Here is a 27,592-nt window from a genome sequence, read left to right as displayed (position 1 = left end):
GTATTATTTGTTAGGAAGTATTAGTGGACAGTTGTGAGATATTTTCCATCCTGTGTATTTTGAATTTTTATGATTTCAACTTGTGTATTTTATATTTTGATATTTGCATGCTTGGTAGATTTCAGTTAATTGAAGTAATTATGAAGCAAATATCTGGCAAAATATTTTACATGAGCGAACTTAGCTATTGTCAACAGTAAGTTGTTGTTGTTGTTGTAGGGTTTAATGACATTTTTCAGCACATGATAGGCTATACATGGCGGCCAGTATTAATGGTGGATGATGAAGAAACTGGGAAAACCCAGGAAAGAACCACTGTCCCACAAGAAGCTACTGACAAGCTTTTTCACATACCAATTTTGTTTTTGTTTTTTGGGTCCCATTAAAATAAAATGAAAATAGAACTCCAACTTTTACCCTTCTGCAAATGCGAGATACAAAATCCAATGAAAAATGATGTTTCTACTAGGCAGTATGTTATTGGAAGATCACCTGGAAGTTGGTGTTTTAGGATTTATTCAGAAATAGCTTTCAAAATGTGTTTCCTACTCAAATTTAAGATGAAAACAACAAAAACCTCCAGGGGTTAATGCATTAATAATTTTTTATTTATTTAATTTTTATTTATTTCTGAAAGTACTGCCTCCACTAGAAGTGAGATTTTCATTGATCAAAATTTCATTGAATATCATTATTTACAGTGTACTAGGAACATCGTTTTGAAAGAAACTGTAACAGAAATATATTATTACAAGTTCATAATTTCATAACGTTGATTAAAATATCAAGGTCCAATCTACCATTTGCCACAAATATATCAGAACCTCTGTTACCAATATGTATTGCAATTTTCTTCAAGTTCAACAAATAGAATTGATTTGCTGTTATTGTGTGGTAACAAAAATGGGATGCATGCTTGACCCCATGTTACAAGCGAGTTAGCAAATTATCCGGCACGTGTTTAGGGGGGTTGTCTTTCAAAGATCTGACCATGAATATGAAAATCATTTAAGAATATTAAATGTTGTATATTTTTTCCCTGAGATTATACAGGCAAATTAATACTTGACTGGTGGATTGGTCAAAATTTAAAAGCTGGCATATATCTCAAAATGACGACAAAATATCCCAAGGTTACAATTGTCATTTTAATACTTGATAAGTAATACACAACATTACCCGTGCACTTTTGGACAGGCAAAATCATGTATTTATTTTTCTTTTTAAAATGTGTGGATAGTGATGGCTTACCTTCAAGCTGCTGTGTCCATTCCCCTTTGTCCAGAGAGATTTTGCAACAGTGTTTATGCACGTCGATTCCTTCTGTGCTTTTCCTCTCAGTTATATCAACCTGCTGACCAAGGAGGCGCTTTATCAAGGTTGTTTTTCCAACCCCATACTGCCCTACCACCATCACCCTGATATTGTAAACCTTCTCCTTTCCATCCTGCAGGGCCTTTTTGTACAGCTGAATGGAATTAGTGTCCATACGAAGGATCTCCACAGGAAGGACTGGGTCTGAAATTAAAATATTTTGACATTTCTAAATTTCAATAAAGAAAAGGAAAAAGCAAACTGCTAAAAATGTATACTTTAATGCATTCAGTCATTCTTTTTGCAATGCAGGAAAGTAATTTCTTGTTTCAGGCAGATCATAATAGTATGCACTAAGTTAAATGTAAACAGGATCACAGAGTGACACTGCGAATAACATATACATCTAGTTTGTTTTCAGACAATATTTAGGCAAATTTAATGAGGATAGAACTTGTTAAAACATTCTCACAATGACAATGTCCTAAGCAATGTTACTACTGCATGTATATACAAGTGAGTTGCCTCCCTTTGTCAATGTTGGGAGCTCTACACTTATGAAGTCCACTGTTGTCCTGCTAAGGCTGACCTCCAGGTTTCAATTATTTTTTCTTGATATATCTTCAGAATATTAAATCAGCTACAAAATTTAAACTCAACTTCAAGCATTTAATATATAAATGAACACATATTTTGTATTTAAACCCTGTGATATTCCTAGTGTGCTAGATACATACAGATCTGTTACATATTAAAATAAATAATACAACTGATTCCTTCCAATGTAAGAATTTCTCAGATGTGCTACTCTAAATAACACATGATTTCAGTGTTGCAATGTCAGGATTCACTTTTTATTTGGAAATTCACTTCTGTGCGCAATAAAAATGATGGACTGGAAGTCTAAAAGACATGTAAGGTTTCACTCAGGTTTGACAATTATATATTTTTCTACCATTCAATTCCAGTTATTCCTCAAAGATGTTTAACATTTTGTTAGACTCTGACAATAATTTTTCTTTCTATAAAACAAATTTTCACCTAGACAATTCGACGCTTTTGTCCATATCATCAAGGACGTGAATGTTCATGTTACATAATATACGATTCTTCAGCTATGCCCGCCTAAGCATGACTTCAGTAATGGGAGGATTCTCCCTGGTTCAACCCATCACCAGCACATAGAGTCAGTTTGTAACAGTGTAAACTCAATGGGAAATTATACCAGAGGCCAAATGAAGGTAATAAAGACTCATGTTCCTGCCAAAATAAACATGCATCATACAAATGCACTTGCTGCAATTCCACCCATCAGAAATGGGTACTATTATAATTTCATGTTGAAACCTGTGAGCATGTGTCTAATGAGAACCCTGGTGACCAAACTGTAGACACATCAAGAACTTATTTTCTTAATGACCGAAAACAATTGAGTTCATATCAACAGCAATTACACCACATGGAGAAAACCTGCTAGGGGAATAACACAAGGAACAGTGCTGGACCCCATACTATCTGTAATCTTTATTAAGGATTTGCCTGATTGTGTAGCTTCTGGAGTATTCTTATTGACTGAAAACACCGGCATCTAGACAGACACTCAATCTGTATTAAGGATTTGCCTGATTGTGTAGCTTCTGGAGTATTCTTATTGACTGACAATGACAGCATCTAGACTGACACTCAATCTTTATTAAGGATTTGACTGATTGTGTAGCTTCTGGAGTATTCTTATTGACTGACAATGACAGCATCTAGACAGACACTCAATCTTTATTAAAGATTTGCCTCATTGTGAAGCTTCTGGAGTATTCTTATTGACTGGCATCTAGACAGACACTCTGTCTTTATTAAGGATTTGCCTGATTGTGTAGCTTCTGGAGTATTCTTATTGCCTGACAATGACAGCATCAAGACAGACACTCTGTCTTTATTAAGGATTTGCCTGATTGTGTAGCTTCTGGAGTATTCTTATTGACTGACAATGACAGCATGTAGACAGACACTCAATCTTTATTAAAGATTTGCCTGATTGTGAAGCTTCTGGTGTATTCTTATTGACTGACAACAACAGCATCTAGACAGACACTCAATCTTTATTAATGGTTTGCCTGACTGTGAAGCTTCTGGAGTATTCTTATTGACTGACAATGATAGCATCAAGACAGCCACTCAATCTTTATTAAAGATTTGTCTGATTGTGAAGCTTCTGGAGTATTCTTATTGACTGACAACACCGGCATTTAGACAGACACTCAATCTTTATTAAAGATTTGCCTGACTGTAAAGCTTCTGGAGTATTCTTATTGACTGACAATGACAGCATCTAGACAGACACTCAATCTTTACTAAGGATTTGCCTGATTGTGAAGCTTCTGGAGTATTCTTATCGACTGGCAACACCAGCATCTAGACAGACACTCAATCTTTATTAATGGTATGCCTGACTGTGAAGCTTCTGGAGTATTCTTATTGACTGACAATGACAGCATCTAGACAGACACTCTATCTTTATTAAGGATTTGCCTGATTGTGAAGCTTCTGGAGTATTCTTATTGACTGACAATGACAGCATCAAGACAGCCACTCAATCTTTATTAAGGTTTTGCCTGATTGTGAAGCTTCTGGAGTATTCTTATTGACTGACAATGACAGCATCAAGACAGCCACTCAATCTTTATTAAAGATTTGCCTGATTGTGAAGCTTCTGGAGTATTCTTATTGACTGACAATGACAGCATCTAGACAGACACTCTGTCTTTATTAAGGATTTGCCTGATTGTGTAGCTTCTAGAGTATTCTTATCGACTGGCAACACCAGCATCTAGACAGACACTCAATTTTTATTAATGGTTTGCCTGACTGTGAAGCTTCTGGAGTATTCTTATTGACTGACAATGACAGCATCTAGACAGAAACTCAATCTTTATTAAGGATTTGCCTGATTGTGTAGCTTCTGGAGTATTCTTATTGACTGACAATGACAGCATCTAGACAGACACTCTATCTTTATTAAGGATTTGCCTGATTGTGAAGCTTCTGGAGTATTCTTATTGACTGACAATGACAGCATCTAGACAGACACTCTGTCTTTATTAAGGATTTGCCTGATTGTGTAGCTTCTAGAGTATTCTTATCGACTGGCAACACCAGCATCTAGACAGACACTCAATTTTTATTAATGGTTTGCCTGACTGTGAAGCTTCTGGAGTATTCTTATTGACTGACAATGACAGCATCTAGACAGAAACTCAATCTTTATTAAGGATTTGCCTGATTGTGTAGCTTCTGGAGTATTCTTATTGACTGACAATGACAGCATGTAGACAGACACTCAATCTTTATTAAGGATTTGCCTGATTGTGAAGCTTCTGGAGTATTCTTATTGACTGACAATGACAGCATCAAGACAGCCACTCAATCTTTATTAAAGATTTGCCTGATTGTGAAGCTTCTGGAGTATTCTTACTGACTGACAATGACAGCATCTAGACAGACACTCTATCTTTATTAAGGATTTGCCTGATTGTGAAGCTTCTGGAGTATTCTTATTGACTGACAATGACAGCATCTAGACAGACACTGTCTTTATTAAGGATTTGCCTGATTGTGTAGCTTCTAGAGTATTCTTATTGACTGACAATGACAGCATCTAGACAGACACTCAATCTTTATTAAAGATTTGCCTGATTGTGTAGCTTCTGGAGTATTCTTACTGACTGACAATGCCAGCATCTAGACAGACACTCTGTCTTTATTAAGGATTTGCCTGATTGTGTAGCTTCTAGAGTATTCTTATTGACTGAATACATTTTCATTCATTTATATCTTGAATTGGCAAACCATAACTTTTAACAGTGTTAGTTTTAAAGTTTTTCGAGTTGTATGTTTGTGTGATCATTGTTTTCTATCAACAGCAATGTACTTCTTATCCGGTTTGTTTGTTTTGGTATAGAAGTTCAAATACACTTGCCGCATAAACAACCTTGTTTTAAATCACACGGCAAAATACACGCTTGCATTACACTAATAGGTTTATGTTTCTGAACCAGTCATTGCTATAAAACAAAAAGTAATGAAATTTAAATCTGTCTCATAATTGGTATCAGCAATTTTAATAATTGGCTATACACGGTATCGGCATAAAGTGACATTGGTAAAGCATAATTATAGTGGTTAGTAATTATTTTGTACTAAATTCAACTAACGTTAATACACCGGTAAAATAAAATAGCTTGTGATCAAACCCAAAACCTCCTGCACCTGAGGCGGATGCTCTAACCCCTAGGCTACCGGAGCATTAACAACAATATTGTTATTAATATTAATAATTATTATTTTTATTATTATTATTATTTCTCTTATATCTCTTGAAGGTAAAGCAATGCATAAAGGCAAGAACAGTCAGTCCAATTTCCACTACAATGGTATTTCACAACCATTGTTTAAAAGTCCCTCTTGGACAACATGCAAAGGATGTCACTTAGATAAAGATTAAAACATGGTTTACTGAATGCCCTAGGGGGCGCTCACCAATTAATATGTACTTTAGACAGCGTGACGTATGTAAGGTGAAGTAGTTTGCATTTAAAACATGCACAATGGAGAGAATGTTGGCATACCTATATGCTACAGTAATGTAATGTGGATGATATTTCTTTGGATATTGTACTTTTGGAAATTTTACATGATTTAAACACACTGCTAACTAAAATGAATGCTCCGTTGTGTTAAAAAATCAGCCTAAATTAGTCTAAAGTACACTATACATAGCAGCTATTAAAATAGGGAAAATTAATTTTGCCAGACTAGACAATACCAGCTTCTGGATGTGCAATGAATGAATTACCAGATATGTAAATTGTAAAAAAAGTTATCGGCTCTTTTTTATACAATTTACCTCTTAAGTTCAGGAAGTGAAAATGACCAAGTAGAGCTAGCACTTTTTTGAAAGGTTCACATCTGAAGTAAGACAAAGCTGTATACTCTATTTACCCATAGTACACCCATTAATCATACATCAAAATAAAGGGAGTTAAAGGTTCTTTTAATTATACCTAAGATATACAAGATCTTTTTTAAATAGCCAATATAACCAGTGAGGAAAGCCGGGGAAATTATTTTTCTTTAAAATCTTAACCCAAGGGAAAATGTGAAACTGTATAGCGCCACCCTATCATGTATTTATCACAAAACAATATGGCCAAAGGTGCAATGATTAGTGGGTAAAAGACATATAACATTTGTAACTTACTAAGCAACAATATAGACCTTAAATCACACTGTGTACCATCCCCCACCCACATATACTGAATGATGGATTACCAATAGACCTAATATCACTCAGTGTACCATCCCCCACCCACATATACTGAATGATGCATTACCAATAGACCTAATATCACTCAGTGTACCATCCCCCACCCACAAATACTGAATGATGCATTACCAGCAGACCTTAAATCAAACTTAGAGTACAGTCCACCACCCACCTGTACTGAATGATACATTACCAATAGACCTAATATCATTCAGTGTACCATCCCCCACCCACATATACTAAATGATGCATTACCAATAGACCTAATATCACTCAGTGTACCATCCCCCACCCACATATACTAAATGATGCATTACCAATAGACCTAATATCACTCAGTGTACCATCCCCCACCCACATAAGCTGAATGATGCATTACCAGCAGACCTTAAATCAAACTTAGAGTACTGTCCACCGCCCACCTGTACTGAATGATGCATTATCAATAGACCATAAATCTCACTCAGTGTACCATCCCCCACCACCTGTACTGAATGATGCATTACCAACAGACCTTAAATCACACTTAGGGTACTGTCCCCCACCCACCTGTAATGAATGATGCATTACCAACAGACCATAAATCACACTTACAGTACCATCCCCCGCCCACACATACTGAATGATGCAATACCAGTTGACCTTAAATCACACTTAGAGTACTGTCCCCCACCCACCTGTACTGAATGATGCAATACCAATAAACCTTAAATCACACTATGAGTACCATCTCCCCCATGCACCTGTACTGAATTATGCATTATGAACAGACCTTAAATCACACTTAGAGTAACATACCCCACCCATCTGCACTGAGATGTACAATACCAATAAACCTTAAATCACACTTAGAGTACCATCTCCCCATGCACTTGTAGTGAATTATGCATTACCAACAGACTTTAAATCACACTTAGAGTAACATACCTCATCCACCTGTACTGAAATGTACAATACCAATAAACCTTAAATCACACTATGAGTACCATCTCCCCATGCACTTGTACTGAATTATGCATTATGAACAGACCTTAAATCACACTTAGAGTAACATACCCCATCTACCTGTACTGAAATGTACAATACCAATAAGCCTTTAATCACACTAAGAGTACCATCCCCACACCCACCTGTACTGAATTGTGAATTACCACAAGAGTCTGACGTTTTATCAATAAAGTATGATGAAATCTCTGACAACAACAAATCCCCTGATGGGTACAATAAATTAGGGTGATTTCGTGTTGTCAAAGATTTAATCGTACTTTATTATTAAAATGTCAGACTCCTGTGGAATTGCCAACAGCCCTTGAATCATGTTCCAACTAAGGAGATAAATGTCGCCACAATTTCTTCATGTCCTCGAACAGCAAAAAAAAAAACAAAAGAAATGGCAAATAAATAAATAATGAATTTCATTCTTTGCGTTATCAAATATTAAAATACTACATTCGGTTACCGAAAGCAAACGAACAACGAGTTACATGTACGATTTAAATTATCGAATATTGGGAGAACATTATTTACCACGCATTTGGCTGATGTAACGAATGGCATGTATATAAAACCATGTTACCCACCTGTAAACACAAAACACTCTATCAAAAAAGCAGAAGATTGCCCCACCCTATGCTACAGGAGATAGCCGTTAAAATGAATATCGTCATCTCAGAAGTCTTGTTTTACACTTCCATTGTGGATAAAATTAAAACTCGCACCCGGTCATGCACTGATTCTAGTTTGTGCATTCTGGTACCGAAATGTTTATAAGATTGATAGCAACCAAAATTTTATCTGAATACTTCATATTCTTCATTATAGATGTTTAAAAAAAAAATATTTTAAAAAATCTAGCAAAGTTTTGTTTCTATTTTTGCTACGCTGGACTCCAACTTGGAATCATGCAACAATTCGGAATCCCGAGTTGTTGCCCTCTTTCTCAAGAAATTGTGCGATCGTATCTAGCACTATAAATAGGCCTAGTGGCTGGGGGTTTTTTTACGGGGGGGGGAGTGGCTGCAATTCGACATACATGGCCGTATTATGCACACGTCAGAAATTGAAGATAAGTAAGGATTTCTATTTATTTTTTTATATTTTTTTATCAGTTCCATTAGTGATGTTGCCATGAAGGACGTTAATAGAGACATTTATTATTAAAAACATTGCACTTAAAAATACGTGAATAATAAGACCACATAAATTTGTGACAAGGAAGTTTGACAATGATGTATTTTATATAATATGTGGGAGACCTAAGATATGTCAGGTTTCTGCAACTATTTATTGCGAAGTTAGCAAAATTTAAAAGACAAGTTCACACTTTCATCACAGTTTCAAGTGAACTTTAAGATATATAATGAAGTTAAATCTTGCAAAATGTTTTCAAAGTACATTTCACATATTGTATAAATTGTATATATGACTGTTAATATGAGTGTCTCTTTTTCTCTAATTATTACAACAATTATTAAAAACTTTGAAACTTTTTTTATTGGTTAAATTTGGAAACAATGTATTATTAAATTCAGTTTAGTATACACAAATAAACAAACTTGGTTTAGATGACGCCCATAAATTTACCTAACAAATGAATGATGCTTTGGGGGCCAACGAGTGGTCGATTGGTCTAAAGCGCTCTTAGTTACCGATCACTGCCACCTCACCTCTCTCTGCGGCTGTTCGAGTCTCTTATTCAGCCAATGTGGGTATGTGAGAAAAGTTCAGTAGCTTCTCATGGGTTGGTGGTTCTTTCCGGGGTTTTCCCATGTTCTTCCTCCACCATTAAGACTGGCCGCCATGTATAGCCTATCGTGTGCTGAAAATGGCTTTAAACCCCACAACAACAACAACAATGATGATGTGTTTGATATGAACGCACTGAATGAATAATGCTGTGTTTGATATGAACACACTGAATGATGATGATATGATGATGTGTTTCATATGAACACATTGAATGAATGATCATGTGTTTGATTTGAACACACTGAATGAATAATGATGTGTTTGATATGAACACACTGAATGAATGATGCTTTGTTTGATATGAACACACCGAATGAATAATGCAGTGTATGAAATTAACACAATGAATGATGCTGTGTTTGATATGAACACACTGAATGAATTATGCTGTGTTTGATATGAACACACTGAATGAATGATGCTTTGTTTGATATGAACACACTGAATGAATGGTGCTGTGTTTGATATGAACACACTGAATGAATGATGCTGTGGTTGATATGAACACACTGAATGAATGATGCTATGTTTGATATGATCACACTCAATGAATGATGCTGTGTTTGATATGAACACACTGAATGAATGATGATGTGTTTGATATGAACACACTTAATGAATGATGCTTTGTTTGATATGAACACAATGAATGATGCTATGTTTGATATGATCACACTCAATGAAAGATGCTGTGTTTGATATGAACATACTGAATGAATGCTGTGTTTGATATGAACACACTGAATGAATGATGCTTTGTTTGATATGAACAGACTGAATGAATGCTACTGTATTTGATATGAACACACTGAATGAATAATGCTGTGTTTGATATGAACACATTCAATGAATGATGCTATGTTTGATATGATCACACTGAATGAATGATGCTGTGTTTGATATGAACACACACAATAAATGATGCTGTGTTTGATATGAACACTGAATGAATAATGCTGTGTTTGATATGAACACACTGAATGGATGCTGTGTTTGATATGAACACACTGAATGGACGCAGTGTTTGATATGAACACACAAAATGAATGATGCTGTTTTTTTATGTGAAAACACTGAATGACTGATGATTAAAGAACATTTTAAAGATAGAAATCAAGAGCTGTGGAATGTTAGGTAAGACCTATGTTTGTGACAATGTTGAAGAGAATAATACTGAACTAAAAAATATATGAAAACACTTGAATTTTAATATTGTACTGACTGATGATGATAGAAGTAGATATATTAATTTCACTGGGATTCACTGCAACAAAATCTACATTGACAGTCCTCATACCACAAAGACCACAATTACACAAACACACATGCACAAACTTGACTAAAATAAGGGTAAAATTCTGAAGCAATAGTGACTTGTGTGGCAAAATTACTCATTGTAATACAATTGTGAAAGTGTAGGCATACAATTTTTGAAATTGTATAGAAAATGGAATTTACTTCTTGGTTGATGAAAATAGTATGATGTACAATTTCGATTGTCTTTTTTTCTGGACAATGTAGATTCTTTGCTTACCTCCCTTATGTCAGTTCGTTTACTTTGTAAATCAATACAAATGTGTCAGTCAGCCTATGATGACACCTTACAGGATTTAACTCTGTGAAGCCTGAATAGGTCCCAAAACCAAATGACCTTAACGTATATATTATGTTGAAGGTTTACTTTTTGGTAAATGCATCAGAGACAGCATCAAGTGATTCATTCAGGAAATCTGCATTCCATTCATCAAGAGGAATAATATTTATTGTTTCAATTAATGATCCACTAGACTTCATTCAAATCCGGATGGTCTGTGTGATATATAATTAATACTAGTATTTTTAAACTTTGTAATACAACTTGAAAGCAAATTATTTCAGCATTATGTAATTCAATGTCTGATGATAATGATTCCATGCAATAAACCAGAATTCCCCCAACCTTCATAATTTGATCTTTCAATCAGTCTGACAGGGCTAGAATGCACTCGCCATAATTTGATCGATCCATCTGACAGGGCTGGAATGCCCCACCATAATTAGATCTATCAGTCTTACAGGGCTAGAATGCCCCCACAGTTCTAGTACAATAAATACTGCCTGCTTTTCTGCAATTTTTCATCATTTTTGCAGTTGAATTTTTCAATGCAGGATGACATTTTATATTGTATATATGGTTATATGTTCACAGATGCCTGTACATGTGTTCCAGGCTTGAGACTTTGATTTTAAAATCAATCAGTTATTTGGTGTCAGGCCAGATTCTTCACATCATGTTGTATATACTGTATATATTGTACATAAGAGATGGATAGCCTCAGATAGAACAGACAGAAGGCCTCAAGGTAGATTAGTTCTGTAACTAATTGAATTACCTTCTCTAAATAAAGTCTTTATTGTTTATTATTATTATCATTATTATTATTATTTCATCTATCAATCTGACAGGGCTAGAATCCCCACACAGTAATCGGATTTATCATTAAGTCAGGGTTGGAATGCCCACAACATAATTTGATCTATTAATCAGTCAGGGCTGGAATGCCCCACCATAATCCAATCTATGTCCCACCATAATTTGATCTATCAACCTGACAGGGCTAGAATGCCCCACAATAATTTCATTTATCAGTCTGACAGGGCTAGAATACTCCCGCCATAATTTGATATATCAATCTGACAGGGATAGAATGCCCCCACAGTAATTTGATCTATTATTTTGACAGGGCTGGAATGCCCCACAATAATTCAATCTATCATTCTGACAGGGCTGGTATGCACCACAATAATGTGATCTATCATTCTGACAGGGCTGGAATGTCCCACCATAATTTGATCTATCAATCTGACAGAGCTAGAATATCCACACAATAATTTCATATATCACTCTGAAAGGGCTAAAATGCCCCACCATAATTTGATCTATGGATCCGACAGAGCTGTCACTATGCATATTGTTACTATTGCCCCAAGGTATCAAATCTATCACTCCATTTAGGTCTATTTGATATTCTTTCTATTAACTCCCAATCTGGTATATCTCTGTTTATTTTTTCCAGCTACCTGTATATATCTTTTCTCTGCTGTCCTTTCACTTTCTGCTCTTCACTATTCTCTTGTATCTATCTATATATCAAATTCCCACATCCTTTCCCCGCAGCATACAGAATATAACTGGCTAACCATTACTTATGAATCACAGCTCCCTTCCCCCCCCCCCTCCAAAAAAAATACCACAACTAAATGGTGTTGAAACAGCTGGAATATGCCCCAGTTACCCAGATTTAAGAAGATGCTGGCCCATGTTAACCTAGATTTGTCAAAGCCTTCCTGAAGCCCCCAGACTTGACCAGATATTATTACCTTTTCCAACTTTCACACTCAATTTATATTAGAAACCTGATATTGGCACTGTTATTTACTGCCCATTCAAACTTGTATATTTAAACTTGTCCCCACACTACAAATCTGTTATTTACTGACCATTCAAACTTGTATATTGTAACTTTTTCCCAAACTGAAATTCCCTTTGGTCAATAGCTACATGTTATTTTTCAGGGAAACTTCCTAAAGTTTATACAGTAGCTCCACAGCAGGGATTTACATTGTATTAGCATATGATTTAAAAGGTACCAATGAAAGTTAAGAAAACAAATGTTAAAATAAATACATCTCACTTTCCTTAAAAATATTCCATATTTTATTTTTATTTCATTTTTTTTAATTATGCTGGTATGCCATATTTGGGGCTAGTTAATTTCCCAATGTCGTGTTCTATTTTCCAGTCAGCATTCCCAGGACAAGCTGACTTTAGAGTGTGTAAATCCCAGACTGGAACTAGCAAAGGAGAATTATCTATGGAGAAAAATGGAATGTCATGATGCAATTCATGATTAACAAATGGATCAAGAGAAAATAATGTGAAACATTGGATCTGTTTAGCACGGATCATTCTGACTTCAGGTGGAACAAAAGTGAGACATTGGATTTGTTTAACACGGATCATTCTGACTACAGGTGGAACAAAAGTGAAACATTGGATTTGTTTAACATGGATCATTCTGACATCAGGTGGAACAAAAGTGAAACATTGGATTTGTTTAAAACAGATCATTCTGACTTCAGGTGGAACAAAAGTGTAACACTGAATCTGTTTAACACAGATCATTCTGACTTAAGGTGGAACAAAAGTGAAACATTGGATTTGTTTAACACAGATCATTCTGACTTCAGGTGGAACAAAAGTGAAACATCGGATTTGCTTAACATGGATCATTCTGCCTTCAGCTGCAAGCAGTGCATATTGTATTCTGTTTTGGTCACTCAAGCGGTAATGTTTCAAATAACTTGGAACAAACTTATTCTGAACTTGTTTAACAGACTTGATATCATTTTGTTTGATATAATGATGGAATAAAATGTGTGTTGTATTCTATAATTTCTCTGGATAGGTATTTTAACAAACACTTGGAACTTTGTTTTGTGGTTACAACTAGAACAAGACTGGTACTTTAAAAACTACCAAGAGAGGATGCACAAAGGATGGCATGTAACAAAGTTGTAATTGAGGTTAATATGCATGATATGTGTGAATAGGAAGGAGTTTAGTTGACTGCATGGCTTGTTTGAAGGGTGATTTTGAACACATTATGCTGTACATCAAGTGATGGTGCTGTTTGGTATAGGTCATAAAAGTCATGCAGTTGGCTGCACATATTATATCATTTTATAATTGCATAAAGAAGACTGTGACAGAAGCAAAAATGAAAGAAAGATGCAGTTATAGAAGGGACATGTAACTATTGTCTGTGTTGCCTTAGAACTGTGGGGATAGGCAACTATTGTCTGTGTTGGAAGTGTAGGGATAGGTAGCTATTACAAATGTTGTCTTGGAAATGTGGGGATAGGTATCTACTACTCATTTTGCCTTGGAAATATAGGGATAGGTAACTATGCTATGTTGGAAATGTAAGGATAGGTAACAATTACCAATGTTGTCTTGGAAGTGTGGATATAAGTATTACCCATATTGTCTTGGAAGTGTAGGGATAGGTAGCTATTACAAATGTTGTCTTGGAAATGTGAGGATAGGTATTTCCTGCCCACTTCCAAAATAGTGTTGTTTTGGAAGTGTGGGGATAAGTGTCTATTACACATTTTGCCTTGGAAATCTAGGGATAGGTAACTATGCTATGTTGGAAATGTAAGGATAGGTAACTATTACCAATGTTGTCTTGGAAGTGTGGATATAAGTATTACCCATATTGTCTTGGAAGTGTAGGGCAATGCTGTGTTGGAAGTGTAAGGATAGGTAACTATGCTGTGTTGGAAGTGTAGGGATAGGTAACTATACTGTGTTGGAAATGTAGGAATGGGTAACTATGCTGTGTTGGAAGTGTAGGGACAGGTAACTATACTGTGTTGGAAATATAGGGATAGGTACAGTAACTATACTGTGCTGGAAATGTAGGAACAGGTAACTATGCTGTGTTGGATGTATAGGGATAGGTAACTATGCTGTGTTGGAAGTGTAAGGATAGGTAACAATTACCCATGTTGTCTTGGAACTGTAGGGATAGGTAACTATACTGTGTTGGAAATGTAGGGATAGCTGTGTTGATGTGTAGGGATAAGTAACTATTAACCAGTGTTGTGTTGGAAGTGTAGGGATAGGTAACTATACTGTGTTGGAAGTGTAGGGATAGGTAACTATGCTGTGTTGAAGTGTAGGGATAGGTAACTATGCTGTTTTGGAAGTGTGGGGATAGGTAACTATTACCTGTGTTGTCTTCAAAGTGTATATATATATTCCATAAGGAACATATTGATGAAATAAATCTGAATGAAAGAACTTAACAAGCACATAAGCATAACTAATGACAACATGAGGCAAAGATGAAATGAGTATGTATATTAATTATGATGATTTGCATAATTATGCATGTTTAAGAGTTTGGTTAGAATACAGTAACTTTATATTCCTTCTTCTAATCTGAACTCCCAGATCCTTTCTGTACTAAGGTTTTCTGGCTAATGGCTTAGATGGATAAGTACAGATACCACTCACCATGTAGCTATGTTACAAAGCAGGTTAGCATGCTGCAGAGGATGATTAAAAGCCAAAGAGTGCATAAAGAAGGGGAAAAGCAAAATTTGGAAATTGCATATTGTTAGTACAAGTAAAATGATTAATCACTATATAGATGTATTATTATTTTTTTTTCTAAATCTATACGAGAAGTAAACAATTGATAAAAAACAACTACTTCATACATCTTTGGTACCCCAGTGGCCAAGTTGTCAAAAGAACTTTTCCGGTCCTCTTCATTGCACCTGTCAGTGTGGGTTCATGTGATTTGCATGGTCAATGTTGGTATGGGAGATAGATGACAGTTGCTTCCCATGGGTTGGTAGTTCCTACTGGGGCTTTTCTGTGTCCTTCCATGAATTATACTGACTGCTATATATAGCCTAACTTGTGCGAAGAAATGGTGTTAAACCCAAAACAACACCAACATACAGTTTTCTATAATCTTCAGCACTTGTGAATAACTATTCTTCAGCACTTGTGAATAACTATTAATAATTTACGTTTTCACCTTTTAAATCGCCTTCATTCATCAAAAACATCTCACTGTCTTCATGGGTTGGAGTGTGTTTGTTTTGGATTTTTAATGTAGCTTTAACAATTTTTCAGTCATATTGCTACGATGTACGATGTGTGCAGTGTGGCAGTTTATAGTGATGTCTAGCACTGTGGCATCATGCCACAGACATGTAGCATGATGTCCCACCAAGTCACATTATCCTGACATCAGGCCAACCAGTCCTAAGACTAACCTCTTAATGCTGAGTACCAAGTGAAGCAGCTGTTAGTACCATTTTTATAAGTCTTTGGTAGGATTCAGCTGGGAATTTAACCCATGACCTCCCGCATCTGAGGCAGACACTCTAACCACTAGGCCACAAGAGCAGTCATTTATGGGTTGCAGAAACAGGCAAGAAAGGAAAACAAAAATGAGAACTAAAGAAAGTAATTGAGAAAACAAGGAATGAAGAAGAGAAAAAACGAGGTGAAGAAATGATTAAATGAAATTTTACCAGAAGAAAAATAAGGGTGGGAGAGTTTTCTAAACTTGAAAAAGCAGGAGGGTAATATAAAATGGAAGAACTCAGAAGAGAGGGAGAGAAAAACTTGAAATAGTTACAGAAGGAAACAAGACTTACACTGAGGAGAAAGCGATACTAAATAGCATGAGGAATTTATACAAAGATTTGTACATATCCCAAAGAATTGAAATGGTGGAAATAACAAATTATTTACAGGAAGTGGACTGCGTGAGAATAACAGCAGATCAAAGAAAAAAGTATGAGGATTTTACAACAAGGAAAGAAATAGGGAAAAAAAATAACTAGTCTAGCAAAGGAGAAATCATCAGGAACAGAGGGTTTAGCATCTGAACTTTATCACAAAAGTATTAATGAAATATCACCTGTTCTTCAATCGCTATACAGCAAGATCTTTTTAGGGGAAGGTAACAGGTCTATAATGATGAGGGAAGGGCTGATAACAATTTTGTATAAAGCAAAAGGACATGGTGACAAGCTTAAGAGCTGGAGACCTATTTCTCTCCTAAATGTGGATTGTGGACTATAATATCCTTAGTAGGATTTTATCAAACAATAAAAAATAGCATTAATTGAATAAATGTCAATCAATGTTGTGGAGGTAAAGGGAGAGATATACAAAACACTAATAGATTACAGTGGTACCTCGGGTTATGAACTTAATTCGTTCCAGAATTCGGTTCATAACCCGAAACATTCGTAACCCGAAACATTGAAATCAATGAAATATTGACAATCCGTTTCAAGATGAAAGAATCGTTCTTTTCTTATTAGCATCCGGTCGTTTACCTGACAAAACGCAAAGAATATGTGTACTTCACGTATTAAATAAAGAGAAAGAAAACAACCAAATAAATCAAATGTAAAATAAAAAAAGATTTAGTCCATTTTTCTTACCAAGAAAACGATCATGGTTAATTTGTCACTTTGTTTGCTATTCTGAATCATTAGTTTCAGGAGTTTCTTGTTGCTGTTTCTTGGCAGCTAGGCTACTAGGCTAGCGCTAAGCAATGTTAGTACTGCGTGGCCTTCGTTTGTACTGTACGCGATCGTTTGTCTCCAACATTAAACCTTGCTCTCTCTCTCTCTCTCGCCTTCGTTCGTAACCCGAGGCACTGTTCGTTACCCGAGACAAAATTTTTTCGAAATTGTTGTTCGTAACCCGAATTGCTCGTGACCTGAGGCGTTCGTAACCCGAGGTACCACTGTATTTGAATCTAACTGACCAAAAAGGAGCCATGGTATTTTTTGACCAGAACAAAGCCTTGGTAGATTGGAACATATTTGTATTGAAATCTTAAGTTGTAAGATAAGAAATAACCATGAAATTGTAGGAATCCATATCCCAAATTGACAAAGTGACTTCAAAATGGTCCAACATGCTGGTCATTGTACAAGCTTTATTTCAAATGCAAACTCCTTCAGACACCAACAAAAGGAATACAAGTATTTGATAAGGCCTCAGGCTCAAGAATTGATCATGAGAAAACAGAAATTTTACAAATAGGCAACTGAAGGGGTACTCACCCAGAACTCCTTCCTCCATATAATTAAAAACAAGGTTAAAGCCCTAGGAATTGCCTTTTGGCATAAATTAAGTACAGCAAACCACAAAATCGTACAGGACAAGACTAAAGAGAATATCAACATATGGGCAATTTATGCCGCTCAGCTTAATGGAGCGTGCACACTTAACCAAAACATAAGTATATAGTTTCATGAATTGAAGAATAAAATCAGTAGTCTTTGAAAACCAACAACTATAAGCCTACCATTGATTACCTATGGGATGGGAAACTACATTACTTGCCAAGGGAATCTCCTCTGTACAGAAGAAACAACAAGGTGGATAAATATCCCCAACAAACGTTCAATGAAAATGACAAATTAATTTAATGATAATCCCATATTTGTATGGGAAGCCATGTATAATTCTGGATTTACATCGAGACACAAGACAGTTGCTGTCGTGGGGGTTTTAGTGCCATTTTTCATCACAGGATAGGCTATACATGGCGGCCAGTATTAATGGTGGAGGAAAATCTTGGGAAAAATCTAAAAGAACCACCAACCCACGAGAAGCTACTAGCAAGCTTTCGCACATACCCACATGGGCTGAACCCAAGACTAAAAAAAGAACAGGCAGACAGAGGTGAGATGGCAGTGATCCATAACAGTGAGCGTTTTAGACAACTTGGCCACTTGGAGCCCCGAGACACAAGCCAGAAATTTATAGGAGTGTTTCAAGGAAAACAACTAGAAATACCAAAAAAAAAAACCACAGGTATATAAAATAGATACATTAAACACTTGTAGAGAATTATAGGGAAAGAGCTTATGGGAACTTGATGAGAAAAATACATATGAATAGATCAGGGAAGAAACATTAAGAACAAACAAAATATAAGAAATATGAGAATCCAATGGCAAGAGGTGCGGACAATATGTGCAGGTGGGAACACTTTGAAAAGGCAGATTATGCTCATAAAATATTTAAATAATCTATAGCTTATATGGAAAGGTGGTATTATACCGCCACATGACAAAAACAATTCCAAAATGTCCACAATGTAAAGGAGCAGATTTATGGAAAGGCATGTTATTGTAGAGTGTGAAGCAAATAAAAAGGAATGGGACATTTTAATACTGCTAATTAAACAAAATGGATGATTCCAGGATGGTAATCTTTTACAGTTTGATGGGATAACACAAAACAATAATTCAAAATATTATTAAGCACAAAATTCAAACTATGCTTAAGTGCAGACAAATACTTACTATAAAGAAATAGAGCTATAAATTAAATTTAGAAAAATTGAACTCCTAATGGGAGACCACTGTGGGAGATGGGACAATGTTCACCAACCAACCTAGGGAGTAGTACCAGTTAGTGTGTGGTATATGTGCCCCCTCACTCACATGTTGTCGACCTCAAGGTTTTTTTGGAGGCAACAAGAATTATGTCATTTATATTTGGCTATAGATAAATATAAAAACAACACAAAATCACAGACTGTAAAATCAAAACATATTGAAGCACGGTTTAAGGATCAAGATATGGAAATGCGACAGAACTTAAAATCCGTCCTCTCAAACCCATGAATGAATGACCACCATGAGGGATAGGCCCTAGTTCATTGCTTTAGGGTGTTACCAGCCAATGCATGGGCAGGGTGCTCCTCACTCACATGTCATGGGCCTCAGGGTTTTCATGCACAATACATTTCTTCACAAATAAAAGTATCTTCCTTTACAAATACTATTCATTAACTTCACTATACAGACAAGGGAAACCCACCAGGTTAGGTACTAAACAGTAGCACAGACAAGGGACCTGTGTTCATAGGAAGTATCAGGTGTTGATACCACAGGGCTGTCACATGGCATTCCGTGAAGTTGACAGGTTTTGGATAGTTAGTGATTGGAATCGGTTCAAAGTTCATAATCGATCATCAGTTCCACACATCTTACTGATAACTGATTATAATCGGTTACTACAGGCAAATTTTAATTTTTGCTATGGAGTTATATCTTTATTCAAGCATTCAAAATGTTAATAAATATACAGGAGGATTCTTATATATATATATATATATATATATATATATATGTTTAAAAAACAAAAAACACCAATTTAAAAAAAAATCAAATTTATTAACTGAACAAATTATCCACAAACTCATGTCATTATGTAAAAATAGAACATCTAAAGCTAAAATTCTTAAAACTTGACCAAAATGTTATCCACATTAGACAAAATCAAAGGTTTGACTAGTACAGATAATGTCATTTGTCAGAATACTGATTACTGCACTAACAATGAACCAATAACTCACATTTTACATTTAAACTGAAAAAAAACGCAAATAATGTTTGCATGTATTAACTTGACAGTTTAACAGTAAAGTCATATAATGATTTAAAAAATCTAAGACCAGAATTCTTAAGACTAGATCAAAATGTTATCCATATTACAAGTTAAACAGAATGTACAATAAACACGTGAATCATTTGTCTGCTTATTTTTGTTTTTGTTACACCCACGCTACCAATAGTCACAGTTTTTGATTAAAAATATTATCAGGTCCACTTTGTCACAGCTTAAACGAGTTGTCTTCTCTTGTGTTATATTGTTACATGTTAGAACTCCCATCCCTGGATTCAATGACTGATGCCCCTTTGCAAATAGTCATGGAGCTTCTTTTTGACTATCAATACTTTCTTGTAAATGATTGTTTTAATCATAAGTTAATTTTAAAATATACATACCTACCTACCCTAATTTTAAAACTATTGCAAAGTGGTGAAAACATGTTTTGTTTTCTTTGGTCTAATGGCACCCAACCATGGCTGTCATACAATCTGTATTTGTCATCTTTTAAAAATCTTTTGACACGACCCCCAGCTGCATGTAAAGTACATATAATCCACGTAGCTTATTATCGACTATATCATACCTTTCTTGCACCTAATAATAGATGCATGATTTGGTATGAATTAAATTCCACATACCTTTAAATGGCGAATATTCCTTTTATTTTCTAGTCACTAAATATTCCTTGCAAGATCATTATCGAAGCCCGTCAAGAGATACACATTGCAACACCAATGTAAACGTACGCCGCCATTTTCAGGTAAGGCTAAGCCGTCTGTGTCAACCAGTCAAAACCGGTTTTTAAGTCGCGTGCTAAAACTCTCAATGAAAGCGACACCTGGTAGCAAATATTTTTTTTACTACATCTAACAAGCGTGACTTTTTTGTCTATTGATATTTGTGTGTATTTATATTCGTGGGTTTACATTTTTAGATCATAGCCAAGATATGCAATTATTAAAAATAAATAATTAACATTCCTATTTAAATGTAGAATAGTATTAAACTGTATACCAATAACGAATATTTTATTTATAATTTACTTAAATAAATAAATAGGCCTTCATACATGGCTGTGTTTACACCTGCATACATGACAGTGTTTGATGCAGACTTTGATCATAAAAATCAATTTCTTCTGATTTAATATAAATAAAATTTTATTTAAATATTTTAAAATGTTAGTGTTGATATTAAAGTTATAAATGCAATTGTGTTTATAAATTACTTAATTAAACAGGCCTACACCTACACACATCACTGTTTTATGCATACTTCAATCATAACGATGTTATTTCAGATTTAATATAAATTAAATTTTATTTAAATATTTTAAAATGTTAGTGTTGATAATAAAGTTATCAATGTGTTGTTGATGTGAATGAAGTAAAAATAAAATATGTTACTTGCCTTGATGAGGTGTTTGGTACATGGTGATAACATTGTTATCAGCTGCCACGTACAGAATCCCACTGTCCCAGAAAATGGCATAGGGTTGACGTGGTATCCCCTCCGTATAAATGGCCACTAACTGACATGTCTCTGTCAGATGATGAATGGATGAATTCCAGTAACACACAAATAAATGTCCATCATCATCTACAGTTATTCCACGTGGCCCTGACCGTCCCTCAGGTTTGTACCTGTATGACGGTTGACTTGGATTCTGTAAATTAAATCCATAAACACTTCTGTCGTCAGGGAAGTAAGCATGACACGAAATATACACCATGTTTCCTTTTGTCGTCAACCAACTCAACCCCCCTCCACTACAGACTTTGTATAAATTGTCATGTCGTCCATCTTGTAAAGACACAACGGTCCAACATATCGTCTTGTCTTTCCAACCACAGACAACAACTTTGTCCCTGAATCCAGCTACACCATGACAGACATCAAATGATGGACGTAAACGAAATGTTTTACCCCTAGAAATGAGACCGGAGTCCTGTACCGACATCAGTGTTATACCGTGCCACATAACCACACACAAGTCCGTGTCATTTACACGCCACACGCCACGGGGACCTGACTCCAGTCTGTCAGATGAAGACATCAACATGCCGTCATGGCGTCTGTACACACGGACTTTATAAGACTTCACGTCTGTGATGACCAGCTTGTCTCCGACCACAACGACGCAAGTAGGGTGAAGGTCGTCTGTAAATAAAAATGATATAAACATCAATAGTGACATGAATAATTATATTAAAATAAAATATAACTTATGGACATAAACATAGATTGAATTTATGACTTTAAATAATAGTCAACTGTCATAATTAATCACCACCACCAAAACCATCTGTAAAAATGAGATATTCCACGCATTGTCGTCTGTCGCCATCAGCATATTAGCAGGCACAGCAATTCATCTGTGACAATGACGGATTTGGGGTGGGGGTGATTATATAATAAAATTGATTTAAAATAAATCAATAGGTATAATACCATCTTAGTCGTTTTGTTGTTGTTATTATTATTACAAGTAATTAATATGGATAAAAGTAATTATTATTGTTGTTATTATTATTACAAGTAATTAATATGGATAAAAGTAATTATTATTATTACAAGTAATTAATATGGATAAAAATACTATATGATGGTCGTAGTTGTATTATTGCATTATTATTATTATAGAGGTATTAAACAGCAGACATCACATGGAACCAGTAAGCACACTATTATAGTTCTGTACAGTATTTTAATACCTTATGTTCATTTTGATAGTAGTACAAATTAAAACAATACTGTACAGAGTCATGAGTCATTATAGTGTGATAACTAGTTCCATGTGGAAACTGTTGTTTTTCCTGTCATTTTCAATTCATAAACACAATTAAAACTTGGGTCATCAATACTCCTATAGATAGGTGTAGATTGTGTTAACTCTATCATTATTATTATTAGTATTATTATTATATTATTTCAAGAGGGATTTTGTACCAGACGTCACATGGAACCAGTAAGCACACTATTCTACTTCTGTACAGTATTTTAGTAACCTTAAAATGTCAGATCTACCGTACATTTATTTACACATACATGTATGTAATGTATTCATTTAAAAAAATACTGTACAGTTTCGTGTGATAACGGGTTCTATGTGGAAACGGTTGTTGTTGTCCCCCATCAATTCTAACTATTAGTACACTAAAACAACTATACAAATAAACCTTGAGTCATTGATATTCCTAGCGATAAGCGTAGATTGCTAACAAAATTAAAGTTCTTAACCGTAATATTGGGGTGGGGTTAGAGCGTAAAGGTGATTTTTAAATAAAAATTTTAAGAAAGTTCAAAATAAGTCAAATTCTATATAGATATACACATTTGGTACGTACGAAATACATTTATATATGACTGAAAATGACTACGGGGTTTTCGATTTCTGGCCATAAATTGGAACCAGATGAGATGATAAATTAATATTCCTATGCTACATAGGATAATTATTATTGTTTATAATTTTATAATTTTTCTCAAGTAGACCTAATATCATGGATACAATATTCATAGTTGTTTTTGGGGGTAGGGGTATCTCAAACCAGGCAATATTATTTTAAGCTCTTTGAGTGTCAGTTTTTTTTGCCCCCTCCCCAAAAAAAAAAATAATAAATACGAATGGTGCTTTATTACCCTTCAAATAAAATTACCATTGACTACTTTTAAATTAAACATCACACTACTGTAGAGAAGGAGCAATTTTTATACTGCACAGTTTATTACATTAAAAAATAAGAAAAATGTAAAATTAGCTGACTGCTGCAAAAGTTCTTTAGAAATAAAACCGCTGGGCATAAAAAATAAACGAGGGTTCTATAAAACAAGAATAATATATATATAAAAAAGAAGTAAAATATACACTACTTGATTATTCATCTAATACGTCCCTGTCATACTCAACAGTTTAACGCACCCTAAATATACTGTTACACGAATATTTCAGTGAAAATCCAAGTTGGTAGATTCTGTGAATTTCTTCCCTCTCCACTGTGTCGTCTGCTGCTCTCAGTGTCTTACCTCCCTTGCGTTATGACGTTGACACTGGCAGAACGCTGGTGATCAAATTCCACCAGAGAAAATTATACAATCTGATAACGACATCACACTCAGTATGACGTCACACAGCGTGTTTGAGTCTGTTGATTAATATTTCTACACGATTGATTTTCATGTATCATGAGCGGGATTACATCAACTTGTCTCTATGCAAATACGTCGAGCTGATGTACTGAGGTTTAGATGACCCAGGAATAAAAACAACCTTACAGTAGCGACACATTATAAAATGAATTTAAAGCGTGTGGAAATTGCATGATTTCTTGTATCAAACAAACTCTGCCTGATACATCAATATAAAAAAATAAATATGTAAAAGCGAAGACATTAAACATTATAGGAAAATGAGTATGTGTGTTCCAAAGTTCTTATTTAATGCAAATCAGGTTTGTTTACAGTATGGGGAAAAAATCGTCAGCTTATAACTGAATTGTTTTAGGTATGCTATTACAATACTAAAATTTCCTGTTTTCACATTATATTTAAGTGTGTTTATGGTTTTTTTTTTTTTTTTTAAATCTTACAAAAGCAATATTTCCTGATTTCTAATTCAATTAAAATTCAACCAATTTCATTTAAATCGATTCTGCTACGATCGAGCCTCCCAAGCCGTAACGCTAAATCATACGTGAAAATAAGTGGAGTGAGAGAAAACATACTGACCTGGATTACGTCCTTGAATCTGAACATACACCAAGTAACCTACAAGAACTTCGGTCCTTATAACCGTATGTGTGGAAATTTTCTAGTGCGATAAACGGTAACAAAGATGCAGTGTTGCAATAACCTACTGAGACCAGATGGCTGTACCGTAAATTCCTTGGCTAGGTGACACACGTATACGCTAATTTAGTTGATGCTTTTTTTTAAAGTTTGCCTCTTAAACCTTATATGGTTCTAATGCAAATCATTTTATGTTAAAATTTCCGAAGTCATCTCCGTCTACTGTATCGCTCCCTGCTTGTTTATTGATCAGCCTTACGGCATTTTTACCCACCCACCCGCTAATTCGACTCTCTCTCTCTCTCGTCGTAGATCTATGGTGGTTAAGCTAAGAGACTAATCGACCAACAGAGACATTCACAATAAAGCCAATCGTATCATCAGTAGTTCCCCAACCCCCTCCCAATGTCCAGAGCCCGATTTGGGGGCAAGCGACACGGGCAAATAATGTGGCGTCACAATTTCCAATGATAAATAAGGGATTTAAGTAACTAAATTCGTGAATACGCATCACAGCTGATTTTCTATCTGCAGATGTTTGCTTCTGGCATATGTCGATGTATCTGGACCTATGACGGTACAACTGACTCTCTCGACCGCTCCGGTGGCCTAGTGGTTAGAGCGTCCGCCTCGGATGCGGGAGGTCGTGGGTTCGATCCCCGGCCGAGTCATACCAGAGACTTAAAGAATAGTACTAACAGCTGCCTCGCTTGGCGTTCAGCATTAAGAGGTTAGTGTTAGGACTGGTCGGCCTGGTGTCAGGATAATGTGACTGGGTGGGACATCATGCTACATGTCTGCGGCATGATGCCCCAGTGCTAGACATCACTATAAACTGCCACATTGCTGACATCGTAGCGATATGACTGAACAATTGTTAAAGCTACGTTAAAAATAAAAATCACATCACATCACTGACTCTCTCTCTCTCTCTCTCTCTCTCTCTCTCAAACACACACACACACGCACACACATAAACACACACACGTCAAGAAAATGTAATGTTGGTAGCGACGGTAAAAAGAGCAAGCCTCGTTTCCTTCAGGTGATAAATTTATGCACATCGTGTATATACTGCAGGGATAAAATTCTAATTCGGTTTATTTGTGGCGGATGAAAGATTTCAGCAGTAGTGTACCTGTTATACACGTACAAGACAAGCAGATTTTTGTTTTGTGGGGCATGAGACAACAATAACAGCAACTATAAAGGAAAACTAAAATAAACTGAAAGGAAAAAAAACAAAACAAGAGAGAACTGAATTCGGTATAGTGTTCCATGGATCGCTTTGCCAACAAAGTAAAACCAAACCGATACATTCTGAGCGTGTACGGTAAATTTTGAGTTCTTAGCAAAATATTGCTACTTCCCGACTTCATTACATTGATATTTTAACATTTCCTCTTAAAGATGCAATCTTTTGACGAAAAGTGTATTTAAAAAAAATGGTTCAATTCATCCTAATAAAATTTACATTTCTTTCACGAATAACCTACGCACGTGTATGCAAGTTTGTCACATAAATAATCTGAAAAAGACATGTTATTCTTTTAAAATTTTTCTTTATAAAATTACTGAAATGTTTTAAGGTGGTATTCCTCGTTTTCAGATTAGATTTAAATCGTACATAACATTCCCTGATTTCTAATTTAATTAAAAATGTTAACCAATTACACTGAAATCGATTCTGCTGGCCCTCCTACTCTTACGCCATAAAGCTAAATCATATGTGAAAAAATGAGGAGAGAGAGAAGAGAGATGACGATGACGATGATATTCTTTTATTCCTTAATTTTCTGAAGATTTTAAGACAAAGTATAGAAATGCAATGAAATACATAGAATCACAAAAATAGTGGATTCGTTACTTGTGAAGTCCTCTGAACTATTTCCCATAGCAAACGAATAAATAAATTAATATCATTACTAAACTATATAATATTTGAAAATGTATCAACACAACAAAAATAGTTTCCTAATCGCTTTGCAATCCAGTACAAGTATTTCTTTCCTTATATTCTGTGTGAGTTCTCTATTGAATCGAATATATAATATCCTTTATCTTAATGAAATACTTGGTAGATAGTCTGATCATATTTATCCATGCCTCAACAAAGATACAATGTTGTAATAACCTACCGGGACGTACCGTAATGTTTTTTGCTTCTTAAACGTTATAAAGTACTAATGCAGATCACTGTGTACATTAAAATGTCTGTAGGTCTGTCCGTCTCTTTGTATCGCTAACTTCTCTTTTGTCGATCAGTCTGTACGCCAGTTTTACCCCAGCTAATGCCTCTCTCTCTTTCTCTCTTTATGCATGGCTGTTAAACATACGTGAAAACATGTGGAGAGAGAGAGAGAGAGAACACGCTGATATGGATTACAACCTTGAATTTGAACTTGTACCAATTAACCTACAAG

General features: G+C 35.3%; 1 protein-coding gene across 4 annotated transcripts in view; it reads right to left on the bottom strand.

Annotated features, from left to right (window-relative positions):
- Window positions 1–27,592, bottom strand: part of LOC149788812 (uncharacterized) — a 104,301-nt gene that overhangs the window by 42,881 nt on the left and 33,828 nt on the right. For 2 of the 4 annotated variants that reach the window (XM_089974942.1, XM_089974943.1), the window contains exons 3-4: window positions 21,792–22,541; window positions 1,252–1,518 (exon numbers count right to left, since the gene is read on the bottom strand). In XM_089974942.1, the coding sequence (XP_089831068.1) occupies window positions 1,252–1,518; window positions 21,792–22,541 (1,017 nt within the window). Of the gene's footprint in view, window positions 1–1,251; window positions 1,519–8,214; window positions 8,345–21,019; window positions 22,542–27,592 lie in introns of those variants that run through there. The other 2 variants (XM_089974945.1, XM_089974946.1) reach the window with 2 other exon arrangements.

Source organism: Sinohyriopsis cumingii, chromosome 11 (genome assembly GCF_028554795.1).
Source record: "Sinohyriopsis cumingii isolate HCF-2022 chromosome 11, ASM2855479v2, whole genome shotgun sequence".
In the NCBI taxonomy this organism is placed as follows: domain Eukaryota; kingdom Metazoa; phylum Mollusca; class Bivalvia; order Unionida; family Unionidae; genus Sinohyriopsis; species Sinohyriopsis cumingii.
This window is presented reverse-complemented; position numbering and strand designations above follow the sequence as displayed.